The sequence below is a fragment of the Antennarius striatus genome, chromosome 1, assembly GCF_040054535.1.
Source record: "Antennarius striatus isolate MH-2024 chromosome 1, ASM4005453v1, whole genome shotgun sequence".
NCBI lineage: Eukaryota > Metazoa > Chordata > Actinopteri > Lophiiformes > Antennariidae > Antennarius > Antennarius striatus.
The window spans coordinates 30702189-30717456 of NC_090776.1; the positions used below are offsets into that span (position 1 = coordinate 30702189).

General features: G+C 42.9%; 2 protein-coding genes and 1 long non-coding RNA gene across 5 annotated transcripts in view; 1 reads left to right on the plus strand and 2 right to left on the minus strand.

The window, feature by feature from the left end:
* Positions 1-479: 479 nt before the first annotated feature.
* On the minus strand, positions 480-6149 carry LOC137593805 (PWWP domain-containing DNA repair factor 3B-like). 3 transcript variants are annotated; one of them, XM_068312839.1, is made up of 15 exons: positions 6021-6149; positions 5816-5914; positions 5337-5435; positions 4907-5229; positions 4561-4816; positions 4200-4331; positions 4021-4091; positions 3528-3601; positions 3251-3311; positions 3081-3156; positions 2909-2959; positions 2528-2769; positions 1381-1596; positions 1133-1221; positions 480-1053 (listed from the first exon to the last, which is right to left on the minus strand). In XM_068312839.1, the coding sequence occupies exons 3-15, from the start codon at positions 5341-5343 to the stop codon at positions 969-971; spliced, it is 1683 nt and encodes a 560-aa protein (XP_068168940.1). In that variant the 5' UTR covers positions 5344-5435; positions 5816-5914; positions 6021-6149; the 3' UTR covers positions 480-968. The 3 variants fall into 3 exon arrangements, with proteins under 3 accessions (XP_068168940.1, XP_068168948.1, XP_068168932.1); XM_068312847.1 differs by having other exon boundaries at positions 1133-1255; positions 5816-6068; XM_068312831.1 differs by having other exon boundaries at positions 5816-6067.
* Positions 6150-8062: 1913 nt separating this feature from the next.
* LOC137597126 (uncharacterized) lies at positions 8063-10749 on the minus strand. The gene is made up of 4 exons (XR_011035611.1): positions 10641-10749; positions 9859-9970; positions 9603-9755; positions 8063-8174 (listed from the first exon to the last, which is right to left on the minus strand). It is a non-coding gene; the product is annotated as an uncharacterized lncRNA (long non-coding RNA).
* Positions 10750-10993: 244 nt separating this feature from the next.
* Positions 10994-15268, plus strand: part of kif26ba (kinesin family member 26Ba) — a 75146-nt gene continuing 70871 nt past the window's right edge. The window contains exons 1-2 of the mRNA XM_068318076.1: positions 10994-11128; positions 12044-12436. Of these exons, the coding sequence (XP_068174177.1) occupies positions 11069-11128; positions 12044-12436 (453 nt within the window). The 5' untranslated portion in view covers positions 10994-11068. The remainder of the gene's footprint in view (positions 11129-12043; positions 12437-15268) is intronic.

Here is a 15268-nt window from a genome sequence, read left to right on the forward strand (position 1 = left end):
TTGAAATTTCAGCTGAGAAATGGAAAAGTTGTGAATATTTTTGTTGAATGGAAATGCATTTAAAGCTTGCCTCCCAGGGACACACGCTCTCTGACCATGGTGCGTCGCTGTCAAAAAATGTGCGTCAAGACACAAAGACAGACGCAAACGAGAACACTGCAGACGTGTGTTCAGAAGCACTTCTGTGTATCAACGAGGTTACGTCAAATCTGAGCATCTGAAACTTTTCTTTGTGAAGCATGCTCTTTACCCACATGGGTTCCTTACAGATTATCTGGCCTCCACCCAAACTGACTGACCTTCTCGACATCAAACGTAATTTTTTTACCCACCAAAGTAACAAGTTTATCCTTCCAAATTTCCTGTCATGAAACATAATTACAGAAATGAGTACAAATACTGTATTTCCTATCTTTTGTGAAGTTAAGCTGCCAAGCACTGTAAAGACTGACCACTGATACAATAAAACCACAGCAATAATCAAATACACCAATATGTTTAATTTGTAGTGAATATGAACCTGTTTTCTCTTGTGTTCAGTGGAGCAAAGGCAAAAATAGGGTAAAGTTGTCTGAAGTAGACACAACGTCTGACAGCATTCATTTTAAACAATGGGTTCAGAAGAATGATAATGGCATGAGTTCATGATTTTAATGCATTATACTACACTTCTCTGGGAAACATTTCGATTTCATCACTCAGATGTTACAGGGTGTAAGATAAACGCTTTTAATTTTTTTAATTAAAAAAAAAAAGCATTTGAAAGTCTTTAAACTCATAATTGCAGCATTCTAAATAATATTTTATTTACAAGGTGGTGTCCTTAAAAATAGGAGAGCTGCATTAATGTCCTATAACTCACCACTGATTTTAAGGCACACATATATTTTCCAAAACTAATGAAAACATAAAAAAAAAAAAACACGTAATACAGCAATTTTAGGTTTGAGAACCTACAATCTTCTATTTCATGAGGAGATTAAAGTGCAGTGTTTGGAGGCTGATTGGTGCCTCATCTGTTGTTCAATAATCAAGTCAAATGCTTGTCTTTCTCTGAAATAAAAAAAAGGAAAAGGACAGTCACTAATCATATTCAGCATCTATTGTAAAATTATTACAATCAAACTCTTACCTGTGACTCATACATCGTCCCTTCAAGTACTTTTCTTCTGCCTGTGTAACCGAGACATTGTCCACCCCAGCTATAGCATAGATGATGGCCTGCACAGAAGACAAGAACCAATGCAGTCACAGACTGCAACATCCCGCGAAGTGGGATTGAAAAAATCTTACACCTGTACACAGGACCTGGAAACTGCTTAATGGAAAACTCATGGGCTTTCCGGGTAAACAAATGTGCTAATGAGACCTATAGCTCACCTCAGGAAGAAGCACATCCAGCACAAAACGGACACGCTCCATCACCTCAGCCAGATGTGGGTCAGTGGTCACAGCCATTGAGTAGAGTTCATTTAGGTAAGTGTAGACCTGGTCCAACTGTTGGTCATCTTCTAGGTATACGTTCACAACACGTCTCCGATCAGCACTTAGAAAGGACCGAAGCCATCTGGACTGCTGCTGCCGACGGATCACAGCCTGTAAGAGCAGTGCAGGAGGGTGGGTTCATTGCACGCTGTAGTTTATGGTTTAACGTCCGTGTCCTGCAGGAATTTGGATGAGGGCAATTAAATGAAGACTGGATCCTGACACTGCAGTGTGTGATGGGAAAATTTCAATTACAGGTACTGTATCCACCAAAGAATACTGTCTTTCATGTTTGTAACTTACTTATTAGCACTTACTGTCCACAATTAGTCTCCAGGGCCAGAGCCCATGAGAAGCTTCCTCCTGTGCCTTTCTCCCCGTATGTATTTGATAAAGTATGGTATTATGATTCAGTAAGCATACAACCCAACCACAGGTTGACCTTCATCTCTTACCCACTTTCTGCTGCAGCAAAGTAAAATTAAATCTTCAAAGACAGTTCCTTGTGATTGCCTTCAATACAGAAATGTCCACGACAAACAGCCTTCTGACCACATATTGTGATTTAAATATTGTATAGCCCGGATAAATACAGAGGGTTGTGTCAGGAAGGGCATCCGATGTAAAACTTTTGCCAACTGGCAACTGATTCACTGTGGCGACCCCAGAAGGGAAAAGCCAAAAGGAGAAGGAGCGATTAATGAAAAGGTCTATTAATAAAAGTACAAACTGACCTCAAAATGACAGCGATACTAAACTACAATTTGAGCAGACACATTTCCTGTCCCTTTTCAGATCGTCATACGCACGCCATTGGTAATGTCATAGAAATCAGAGGTGACAGTCCAAACCCTAGAGCTTGTCCATCCTACCAGTTGAAATTAAATGCAACATCAATTTATGCATGTGTGACCATTTTCAGTAGATTTTCTCTCCATATACTCCCAGTAAAATATGAAATGACTACTTTTCTTGAGACATTGTTTGCAAGCCAGGAAGTACATTAGAAATGCAGCGCTATCAAGGGCTTCATTAATCTCACCAGAAGTCGTTTTTCCACCATTCGCTGCTTAACGATGAAATGTACAAGCTTCTCATTAGCACGGTTGTGGGCGGCATGGCTCCGGTCCGGCAGCAGCCTCTTTGAACTGCTGCTGACCTCTTCCTGCTGTTCACTAAAGCTGTCCTCATTATGATTGTCAGATGGTGTTTCTACTAGCTCATCACTGGCGATTGTTAGTTGCTGTGATGTTGCCTGTGGGTATTTTCTCCTGACTGGATAGCCTGGAGTAGTTGATGACAAATCGTACAGAGCAATGTCAGGACAAGAGCTGCAATTGTGTTCTAAAGCTACCTAAAATGACGTTGTGTCATGTTAATACAAGTGTTGTGCAACAAAAGAATGCTATACAACAAAACTTACTCATGTTGTGAGCAAAGTACTTGATGAATGAGTCAGAAAATGAGCCACATGCTACAACAAAACATAAACATACGTAATACCATCAATAAAAATTCAACCTTTTCACAGAGAAATATTCAGTATGAATATGTCTTTTTACGTCATGCAAAAACATCAAATTCACAGTATTTACCAATCCTTATTCTGTAGTCTGTTATCAGCTCCAATGACCATTCAATTGCAGCTTGGAACTTCTCTTTGGCTTTACACTAATGAGAAATATCAGGCACATAAAGCATACATGTCATACCAGGAATCTGTATGACTTGATAAAACAGAGCATAATTTAAGAGCAGTTCTTACCACTAGCTCATTTGCTTCTTCACAGTCAAAAGGCTTCAGGACTTTCAGGGCCACAACGAACCTTCAACAACACACACAAAAACTACACCCATACTTCTGAAATACTGCATGTCAGCCATTTGCACCAAGACTATGAAGTGGTGATTCTTACATCCATTCAAAAGAGACGCCTGTGTGCCCTCACCTATGCTGTCATCCTACACAGTAAGATCTACAGGTGACAGCGCAGAGAACACACCGCAAACAATTAACTACGTAAATGAGGAATTCTTTTTACCCTTTTTTGTGAAATTCTGGATCATCAATGAACAAGATGCTGGCTTTTCTTTGTCTGCGGTTCACACTTTTTACCTACAGAGTAAGAAACAATCAAAACACTTAAGCATTTTAATTTTTACATAGTATATACAGTCATACAGTTGTAAGATTTTTTTTTTAGCTTTCAGGCTTGGCAAAATTGGAAAGTAATCCCTCATGGTTTTATTTTGGACCCACAGCAGTCCTTCATTTATACTTCACTAGTGAATGCCATTTGCCTCTTACATGAAATTCCTGTTGACTGAATATTTATACTCAGCAACATTTACTAATGCTGAAAATATTTGTGAGCTCCTCATAAAAGGTGAAGTATTAACTAGTTTCATAATAGGTAGGAATTATAAAACCAATCCACAAGTTTATACCTAGAAAATCAGGAAAGGCTGATTTTCTGAATCTAAGAAGGAAAATATGCCCATGAGTAGTCAATGATCCACAACTTTTGCACTCACCAGTGCAGGCCAGAATGGATAATTTCTAAATTTGTGCCACACAAACATTCCTTCTGTAATGGATTGGGGTTCTGAGAAACAAAAATAACCCACTTTAAGCATACAGTGTGATCACAATTCAATACATATCCAGTCCTTAGAGAAGGTATGTTTGAATTAATTGGTGCAATCTCTCTTACTTTTGTCCTGATGCTTCAAGAAACTTGGGAGGTCTTCTTCCTCTTCATCACTTTCTTCATCTTCCTGGAAAGAGAAAGATGCTTCCTGTTCCTCATGATGACCCAGATCCAGCGATAGATCTGAAGACTCATCTTTTTGGGGAAGGAAGCAGCAGTAAAACAGAATTAGAGCAAATCATTTTGCTGAGGAGGCTCATTCACGATCACAAAGAGATCCCGTGTCACAAACGTCCACGGAACACTAAAAGATGGATTTGTCAAAAGAACTGATTTGTCAAATAACCATGCTTTGGGTCACAAACATGATGAACTTCTGCATTGCAATGTCTCAAAATATTATGAGACAGCAAGAAGGTGCTACCTTTCTCTGGTGTATCCAGCTTCGTCAGTTCAAATCTTGGTCTAGACCGTTTATAGGACTGACAGGCTGTAGCCTCCGTCTTGATCTTTCGAGGCCTCCCACGCCGATTCTTAACTAGTGGGGCTTTATTCTTCATACAGGTCACTGTTTTCTCTTTTGCTGACCTTTGTCTAACTTGTCTTGGTTGTGAAACACGACTACTTCTGCATCTGCTTTGAGGAGGTAACTCGGAGCACGATGAGGCTACCTCTGATGTCTACAACACAACAGATATTATGAGTCAAAACATGTACTCGAAAATGTGTTCAAACTCACAAATCATTGATAAAAACAGAAATGAATTCACCTTTAATGGAGTGGTGAATTCAGTGTATTGTGGCCCCATTTCTTTTTCTCCTGAGGGAGGTTTTGAAAAGTCAGATAGGATGTGAGGTGAGGAGCTGCGGACTGGTGAGAACGTCCTGCGAGTTCCTCGTGTCTGTTCTACGTGTCCCTTGTCTCTTCTGCTTACTCTTCTGATAGAGCTTTTAGCTGACTGGCTGGACATAGAAGTATCATCTACAGACACAGCTTTTGATTCTCCCGTGGCCTGACAGGCAACAGCATCGGAGGCGCTCTTCTTCTCTTTTGTTGTATTTTTAAGTGTCCTTTGTCTGGTCCAAGGTCCACCTGAAAACATCTGACTCAGTTATATTTCTACCACATTTCTTTCCCACATTTAGCCAAATCTCACCAGCAATGAGACAGTGTGAAGAGAAGGTTATATGTGGGCTCACCTTTCATTGTTGATATTCCTGGAGCACTTCTGACAGGAGGTCTGATGAGGTTCCAGTGGGACTTTGGCCCTCACGCATAGCACAGGGGCCGACGGACAGCTGTGGAACAGAACACACAGCAGAAACACTTGTGATTCAAACCTACTAAGTTAGAACCAGTTCTATTAGTCCTGCTGCTAAAATGTCCACAAAAAACGGGACATCCTGTCGTCACTCGTCAACTACCCCTCGTCACATTCTAACGACCCCTCTCTGTCCACAGCAATCAATACACCGACTGTAATTCAGCACAGACGAGAGGATTAGAGGATTAGTGGTAATCATTAAAAATAATAATATGCGTAAAACACACATTACGCACATCGAGGCGCTCGGACGCGTCCAGCAGCCGGGGACGACAGCTGGACAAGACCCCCCCGGCACACAGAGTCAGGTGAGAGGACAAAACCACGGTTTAAAGACATGAAAGGTGTTCTCACCTGTAAAAGCCGTTGGTGTGGACACGCCGCTCCGCTCAGCCGCTGCGCGTCATCGTGCCTGTGCGCGTTCACGGCTTCACCAACTACTGCCTCAGACGACTGTCAGGAAAGGGTTAAACTGGTCACAACAAGCTGTACCTTTGGTACAGCGATGATGGAGAGGAAAGGTTAGAGACGGACAGTTTTTGACAACTGTTCCGCATACCCGCACACTCCTCCTCTTCCTCCTCTTCCTCCTCCTCTTCTTCCTCTGCGTCTGTTTCTGCGGGTTGGACGGGAGTTGTTCCTACGACGCAGCGCTACTGCCCCCCTCAGGTGTTACCCTACATCACACACACACACACACACACACACACACACACACACACACACACACACACACACACACACACACACACACACACACACACACACACACACACACACACACACACACACACACACACACACACACACACACACACACACACACACACACACACACACACACACACACACACACACCCTTATTGAACCCTGTTAATGCTGTGATGCTGTGATGCTGTACTTCATGTGGGGGAATCACTTCCCTCTGACTCAATAATATTCAGGTGAACAAAACTGTGGTGAGACCAGCGATGTTGTTTGGTCTAGAGACAGTGTCCCTGAGGAAAAGACAGGAGACAGAGCTGGAGGTAGCAGAGATGAAGATGCTGAGGTTCTCTCTGGGAGTGACCAGGATGGATAGGATCAGGAATGAGTCCATCAGAGGGACAGCACATGTTAGAGGTTCTGGAGATAAAGTCAGAGAGGCCAGACTGAGATGGTTTGGACATGTCCAGAGGAGAGATAGTGAATATATTGGTAGAAGGATGCTGAGTTCTGAACTGCCAGGCAGGAGGCCTAGAGGAAGACCAAAGAGGAGGTTTATGGATGTAGTGAAAGAGGACATGAAGGTAGTTGGTGTGAGAGAAGAGGATGAGAAGACAGGGTTAGATGGAGGACACTGATTGGCTGTGGAGACCCTGAAGGGAAGAGCCTAAAAGGAGAAGAAGAGGAAGTATAAATCAATCAATCAATCAATCAACTTTTATTTATATAGCGCTTACTTACGTCAACAGAAATTTCAAAGCACTTTAACTGACAGAAAAACCCAAAAGAACCCTCCAGAGCAAGAATATCATGATTATATGTGAAATGTGGGAGACACGGTCTGAACAGGGCATCGTGTTGGGATGTCAGCTGTTTTCAGGCATCACTGTCACAAAACCTACAACAAAAACAAAGAAACAAGTGCTACTGGATGGATGGATGGATGGACGGATGGATGGACGGATGGATGGATGGATGGATGGATGGACGGATGGATGGACGGATGGATGGATGGATGGATGGACGGATGGACGGATGGATGGATGGATGGATGGATGGACTGATGGATGGATGCTACAACCAACATGCTGGTGGTCCTTATTCCATATCGCACAACAGCAGCACAAAGGGATCAGTTGATCATTCACAAATAAGACACACAAATTCTCATTTGTGTGGAATAAGAGTCGGAGCAGACTATCTGCTCAGGAGGCTGAGGTCCTTTGGAGTGCAGGGGCCACTCCTGAAGACCTTCTATGACACCGTGGTGGCCTCGGCTATTTTCCATGGGGTGGTCTGCTGGGGGAGCAGCATAACTGTGGCTGATAGGAGAAGACTGGACAGGCTGATTAAAAAAGCCGACTATGCCCTAGGATGCCCCCTGGACTCAGTGGAGGTGGTGGGAGAGAGGAGGAGGATGGCCAGGCTGTCGTCAATGATGAAGAACGACTGCCACCCCCTGCAGGGCACGATAAGATCACTGGAGAGCTCCGTCAGCGACAGGCTGCTTCACCCAAAATGAGTGAAGGAACGTTATCACAGGTCCTTCCTTCCTATGAGGGTCAGAACGTACAACCTGCACTGCTCCCAGCCGCTCCTTGGTGGTTTGTAGTTGCAGTTGTTAATGTACAATTGGTGAGTGTAAATTGTAAATTGCTAATATGTATATCCGTACAGATGTATGCATGGATGTTTGTATGTATGTTTGACTGAGATATGTATGAATCCCCTCTTCTCTGCTGACACAATTGTGCAAATTTCCCCACTGTGGGACAAATAAAGGATTATCTTAATTTTGTGTATTATCTGTAACATATTGATATGAATACCATGTCAATAAATGTTCAATCCATGTAATTACAATCTAATTTCGACATTTGAAATGTCAGCTTGATTGTCAAACCTGCTGCACGTTCACAAAACGTGCCGTGGTGTCAGCTTAGCAGGCTGGCAGGGTTTGCTGGGCTGGAGCGTCCTCTGGTGGCAGGTTGCAGGTTGGCAGGCTTTGCTGCAGCGTTGACAAAATAACCAAGAGAACAAACAAGCGATCAAGGATGGGTCTGGCCTGTACGCATTCCTGCTGAATCACGTACTGGATGTCAGTGTCTTGTCATTGTTTGTGGGTCATTACAATAATCACACATTTTATTGTTATGGTATAACTGTCATAATAAAGTACATTTTTTCCAAGTATGCCTCTGAACTCACCAATCTTTTTAACATATTGATTGTCATCACTTACCTTGTGTTACTTGGTTCAGTAACTTCCTTTTGACAGTGGGGAAGCACTGCCAGTACCAGCTATCCAAAGTGATGCAGTTAAAGTAGATCAGGCCTTCACTGAACACGTTTACACCTGATTTTATTTGATTTTTTTTTAACATCACGTTTATTCATAAAAGTCAAATTACGAAATAATCACGTTGACACAAAATCCAAAAGAGATTCACGTATAAGAGGATTTTTGATAGTACCGTGCGTTTTCTGAACAAAGACACATCTAACCTTTTAACATTTATCAAACAAAAAACCAGACAAAATTAAGAAGAAAAGCAATGATCCGTTCTCCGCAATCATCTCTTCTACAATCACGTCTTTTACATTTTTCCTTGGTTTTTTTCAATCTATAAAACTCTTGGTCTGTAAAAACTGGTTCACCACTTCTTGTCTTACTTTTCATATAAAAGCTGACGCCATCCAGAAACACGTTGAGGTCAGGAAAACTTTTTCTACCTGTGCTCTCGAACCTTTTGTGTCTTGCAGGAATTTTTTTTATCGTTTGCGAATCATATTTTTCTATTATGGTCCTTTTTAAACTGTTTTCATTTTCGTTCTCAGAGCTAGGAGGTGTCTCAGGTGTTTCTTTAGCAATGGTCTTCACAAGAGAGAGAGAGATCATACCTGCATGCTGACCTTTTATTTGGCCTGTGGGTTCTTATGTTTCTAGTGATGGCTCTATGACAACAGCAGAGGGCAATGTGTCACCATCCAAACAGCTCTTTTCAAACTGAAAGCAACACTTCGTGCTAGGCGATTTCCTCCATTACAAGAAAAAATGAAAAGGTTCTACAGGCAGATTATTTCACTTATATTGATTTCTGCAGCCTCCAAAACACGTGAATCTTAATACTTTGTAAAGTCAAGGTATTTAAAAACAATATCTTTTCAGCCCAACTTGATAGAACCTTTTTTTGCATTTTAAAACTGGTTTTTAATCTACATGTTGGCAAGGATTTGTGATTGTTTTTATCATACAAGGTTTAGTCACAAGTGACAGCTTTTTCTGAGAGGTTTAGAATATGAAAACACCTCCAGGGAAATTATGTCAGGATTCTTGGGTCCAACTAATCCCAGATGCCCACTGCCTTGTTAAACTGACCCTCCTTTTGTGGAGGAGAATGATGTCATAGTTCTGGATTGGCCGGCAGTGAGTTACCTCAGTGATAAGCTGTGGCATTGGTTGAGTAAATGCAGCAGCATGAACACCTCCCATAGAGTCAGCAGCCCTGGACAGTTCTGACTGAAGGCTGGGCCACAATCTGGAGGTTGCTCCAGTCCATGAGGAGGAGGATTTCAGCTTATATCAATACTGAAGAGGGAGGACAAAAGATATTCTAGGGTCCAAAAATGTGTTTGAGAATGTTAATAATTTGATTACAGACACTTAAACATTTATCTTTTGTTGCCTTAACTGGTCCCCGTCTCAGTTATTCGCCAACATCCTTTTCATCTCTATCCCTTCCATCCCCAAGACTTTTATGCTATCAGCAGACTGGTTCGTTGAGCAAGACCAGTTCATTCCCCCTGAAAGAATACAATGAGCACAACATCTGTCAATTACAACACATTTTACATGATTTAAAACTTAACATCATATACAGTTTATGTCCTCATATACACATTGTCAAAGAAATATTGTAGAGTTACAAGATGTGCTTCAAATATAAGCAGTTTTCTCAGGAAAAGGTAAAATAAGAAGTTGTTGCCATAGGAATGTCAAAAAAAATCTAAATAAAGGCACCACTCCAGTAGGACTGATTTAGACACAATTTATTAAAGATATATAAGTTATATATATATATATATAAGTTATGTCTAGATGTACAAACGGTGGAGCGACTGACCAGAGAACAAACTATAAATCAATCAATCAACAGAGACGTACAGTCAGCCAAAAAGGGAACAATGATACCCAGACCTGTAGCCAGTCTGAGGTCGTGACAGCATCGCTCTGCCCGCGACCCCCGAAACATTTCTGCCCGAACCCCAAAAGAACCGCAGTCCAGCGATCCAGGACCCAAGAAGTCCAGTTTCCTGCCCTCACCTGGAACCTCTGCATGTCGACTGGGGGGTGGCGGGGGGGGATGGTCCCGCCCCCCGCCAACGTGTCCTATCCCCCAGTCCTCTGCTGGCCTCGGCAGAGCGCGGAGCGTCTCAAAGTCAGCGGGGGGGCGACAGGAACTCCTGGACTTACCGCCTCGGTGATCGGGCTGCCCCAACCGGACCCGGTGGAGACAGGGGGGAGTCGTGTCCTCGTCGGTGGTCCGTGGCGGGTTTATTTCACCTGTTCATCCTCAGCCGCGGAGCTGACGGGGGGGGGACGCGCGTCTGGATGCGATGCGCGCCCGGAGCGCCAGTCCGCACAGAGACTGCAGTCAGGGAGGGGTCCGCTGCTTCCCCACCCACCGGTCTGAGCCATCCGCTTGTTGGACAAGTGTTTTTTGTGTTTCCCCCCCAGAAGCTCAGACACGGATTTTCTGCTGACCGGACGGGGGCTGTGAGCGGGTTGGACTGAGGAGCTCACTGGGGCGTTGCTGTTAATTGATATCGATCCGGTGGGGGTCTTTTTGAATGTGAAGCAGCAGAAGACTCTTTCTCCTCTGCGCCCCCCCCACCTCCAACATGACTTCACTGTCGGGGACCAAGGACAGGTCTGTGAGCGGCCGGAGCAGAAAACATGCGGTAGGTTATCATTCCAGGAGGGGCGGACACACCTCTTACCTGTGGGGCTTGGTAAATGGTACGCGACCCTTACCGTCCGTCCTGGGGTGCATCCACTTCACGTCACACCCCCCCGTCTGTGCTACTGGAAGACTAATGTCATATATTGTCTCTTACATGAACGTGGGGCCGACTGACTCTTGTCTGTGCTGTTCTCAACGGTTCTGTTAGGATCACATTTTCCACGTCAGGTTTCTGACGTCACAGCAGTGGCGCGTTTTTTTTCCACGGATAAAAGTCACATCTCTATTACTGGTGACCAACCAGTCAAATCTGATGAAACACCTACACGCTTCCTTCATCAACCAAAGCAGTCTTGACTTGTTACTCCATTCTGACCCCCCCTCTCCACCTACTCGTTGCTTCTTTATTATAGATTATAGATTATAGATTATAGATTATATTATTCCTATCCAATATTGTCCTGGGTTCCATCATCATGATAGTCCTGAAAAGTTTTTCCATCGCTCTCCATTTGTGCATTTTTTGTTGTCTGACCAACGTTAGTGTCCAGATGTCAGTTCTGACTCTTTCCATGGCCTCGTTCTACTGAGGACATGAAAGACGGTGACCTCCTGCAGGGAACCGGATTGCAAAACTGTGATTAATTCTACAGTTATTCATTAATAGAAAGTTTCAATTACATCCTAATTCAATGTGTGGCTGTACTTCAACCTCCACGTGGTACGCTTTTATTCTCTAAACAAAGTTGTAATGAAGCCCAACCTGACACGGTTGCTGGTTGTACGACTGTATTCCAACCCAGTCATTCAGGCAGAACAAACCAACACTAGCAAAGCTTACTCTCCACTTGTGGAGGCAAATATCAAAAGGGATGAAAGACAGCTTTTCATCTTTTTCTTTTTCATTTGACAGATGCCTGACATTTCCCCCACAAAAACTGCCTCCTTCTTCCCGGACACATGGTACAAAAAGGCGTACGAGGAAACCACGCGCTCCAACACACGCCCTGTTCCGGAGGGAGCCGGCTCCATGCCGAGCTCCACAGGCACCCCATCCCCAGGCTCAGGAATCTCCTCACCAGGGTCCTTCTCTGGATCACCAGGGACCATCTCCCCAGGCATTGGAACTGAATCACCTGGCTCACTGGGTGGCTCCCCAGGATTTGGGACAGGATCACCGGCCTCAGGCAGTGGAAGTTCCCCTGGCAGTGAAAGAGGGACATGGTGTGAAAACTGCAATGCAAGGCTGACAGAGTTGAAAAGGCAAGCTCTGAAACTGCTCATTCCTGGACCTTACTCCAGCAAGGTAAAATCTACACGGTCTGCCTGTCCTCCTGGCTTGTGTTCGTGTTGTTTCTGATTGTGTTTGTAAAGGTTTGTAGAGGTACCGTCATCCAGTGTTGAGGTGGTTCTGCTCAGTAGCATGACTTCCAACAATAACTCGGTCCTTCATGCGCTTTGACATTTGGACAGTGATACTTATGAACTTGGCTGCTCATGAAAGACTAGGTCTCTAATCATGCCCTTGCTTACAGTGCTGCCGTGAGTTATTGTTCTCATAAATCACAGACATACTGTAATATGCCCAACCGTTACTCGATCAGATGTGAAAAAGAGCAGAGACTAAAGAGCTTTCGGGATTCAGGATAATGATGTTATCGGAAGCCGTTAATCAATTACTGACATGGTGCAAAAAGGAATAGACGACAAAAGACTATTTAACATTTTTTCTTGGTATTTTATTCTACGTTACCTTTTCCCACGACAAACCAAAAGAAACAAGAACTGCAGCCTTTAGGATTTTTTTGTTGTTGAAATTTTAGATTGATTATTTCTGTTCAATGGATAATCTCTATAATATAAATTCCAACAAGTCCCAGAATTGATTTATGAGACAGAAGTGATGTTATTTATCATATTTATCATAATTATTTATTGCATTTATATATATAAAAATATTGAAGTCACTAAAAAAAAGCATTCTAGCATTGCGTCTGACTTTTATCTAATTATTTAACATGCTGCCTTTGGATTCAGTGCCTTTTCTAAAATTATTGTGCTGTAGTTGTCTGGATTTTAGCTTAAATAGACCATGTCAGCACATCTGAATTGGAGTTAATAGCTAACACTTTAGCATGTATTATGCACCACATGGGTAATAAAGTGCATCTAGCGAGAGGCTGTCAGATTCAGGACCACAGTCTCTCTTTCCTACCACAGTAGGAAGAGAGACTAACTACAGCCAGTATGACCGACAGAGAAGTGGAAGCAGTGGGTTCTTATTAGCTCAGGAACATAACAGTTAGAACCTGTTGGTAACTGTGGGGGTTAATGGGGACTTTCTGTGGGCAGACCACGAATTAAAATGTTATTTGTGAGGCTGAGTTTAGTTCAGGCTGATTAATGCTTCACCATAGTGGTTACCTTTATTACAGTGTAGAATAAGCCCAGGCACTGAACACCCAGTATTGTAATTGCTGTAGATGCAGTTCGTTTGTGGAAAATATATTTGCATATGTAACTAATTATTTTTACACACTCCAGATTCAACTTTAAAATATGAAGAACATGAGTGGGAAAACATGGGACTTAATATTTGACACGACATGACTGCTATCACCTGACATAGTATTTTCACAGTCAGTGACTATGTGCCCGTGTCTTGTGTTGTCTTATGAGTTAACTGACTCAGAATCACAAGATTTATCAAGAATAAACTGTGTAGACACCATGGTGAGTGTGACCAGAATTAAAAATAAAAAAACAGAACAGTGCTATTGCAGTCAATGGCGCTGTCGTCTGACAGCCAAAAAAGGTTCTTGGTTTGAGTCCTCTCTGCGTGAAGTTTGTATCTACTCCAAGTGTCTGCATGGGTTCTCTCCCGTTTCCTCCCACATCCAAAAACATGCACTTACAAAAAGGTATATTGCTCAGTTCTGAATTGTGCGTAGGTGTGAGTGGTTGTGCGTCTTTTGTTGGCTAGGCGATGTTCTATTAATGCGTCAGGTGTTTGCTGTCAGGGAGAAGCTGAACTTAGGTCCTCGGTAAAGCAACGTGACCTAATAATCCTTTTCCTTCACAAAAATGCCAGAGCAGCACTCAAGATGTGCGTGTGTGTGTGTGTGTGTGTGTGTGTGTGTTTGTGTCCTGTTATGCTGATGCCCTTTTCGTAGGACCATGAGACATGTTGAAAACTCATACATTATGGCAGATGGACTAGTGTTTGTTTGCTCATCTAATTATTAGAAGTCAATGTAGACTGTATATTGGGTTTTTTTGTTTGTTCAGTAATAATCAATTTTTCATTCAGTTGTTCAGTCGTTCATTCAGTCATTCGTTTTCTTATGTTTATTTGAGTCTGGGTCGTAGCGGCGGGTTTTCAGCCAAGAAGCCCGAACTTCCTTCTTTTTAGTCGCCTCCTCCAGTTCCTCTGGAGGTACAACCAGGGTTTCCTCAGCAAGCCAGCGCAAATGTTGTATCATGTTTAGGTTTTAGAAAAGGTTGGTCATTCATTCATTAATTCATTCATCCGTTCAGTCAGTCATTATTGAGTAGTCTGCTCCCTGGAGGCTTTGAGACAACAATTTACAGGTGAGCAAAGTGAAGGAAGATGAAGGTGGTCTGAGAGTTACTGATGACATAAAAGAAAACAGATAAATATACTATCCATTTTTTACGACATGACTTAAACCCTCAAATTAAAAAGCAATCTATTTAAGCTAATAGTGGCTGTATAGCTTTATTGCTGCTATTACTCAGTCAGCTGGAGAGGAGTGGAAGTAGGGAGAGGGAGAGACAGACGGACAGTCATTTTGCACGGGGCAGTATGGGCATAAGAGTGTTCTGTGTGAGGGGTAAGGCTGAACAGAGGAGCTTTTCAGGTTTAGATATACACATACATGTTAAGTGTGCACAGGCTTGGAACCACAGGAGTCTAAAGCACATCTGGACACACAGCTGTACTCACTCAAGGCCTCTGTCCCTTCTCTGCTGTTGTGCACAGGATTGTGTCTATCTGCACATGTATGTCCATCTTTTATATCAACATCCAAATCATAAATGCATGCAGGATGGCTTGTTTTTGGTTAGTCCAATTCAGCTAAGGAAAATGAGCCACTTTGTCCGTATGTTTGTGTTT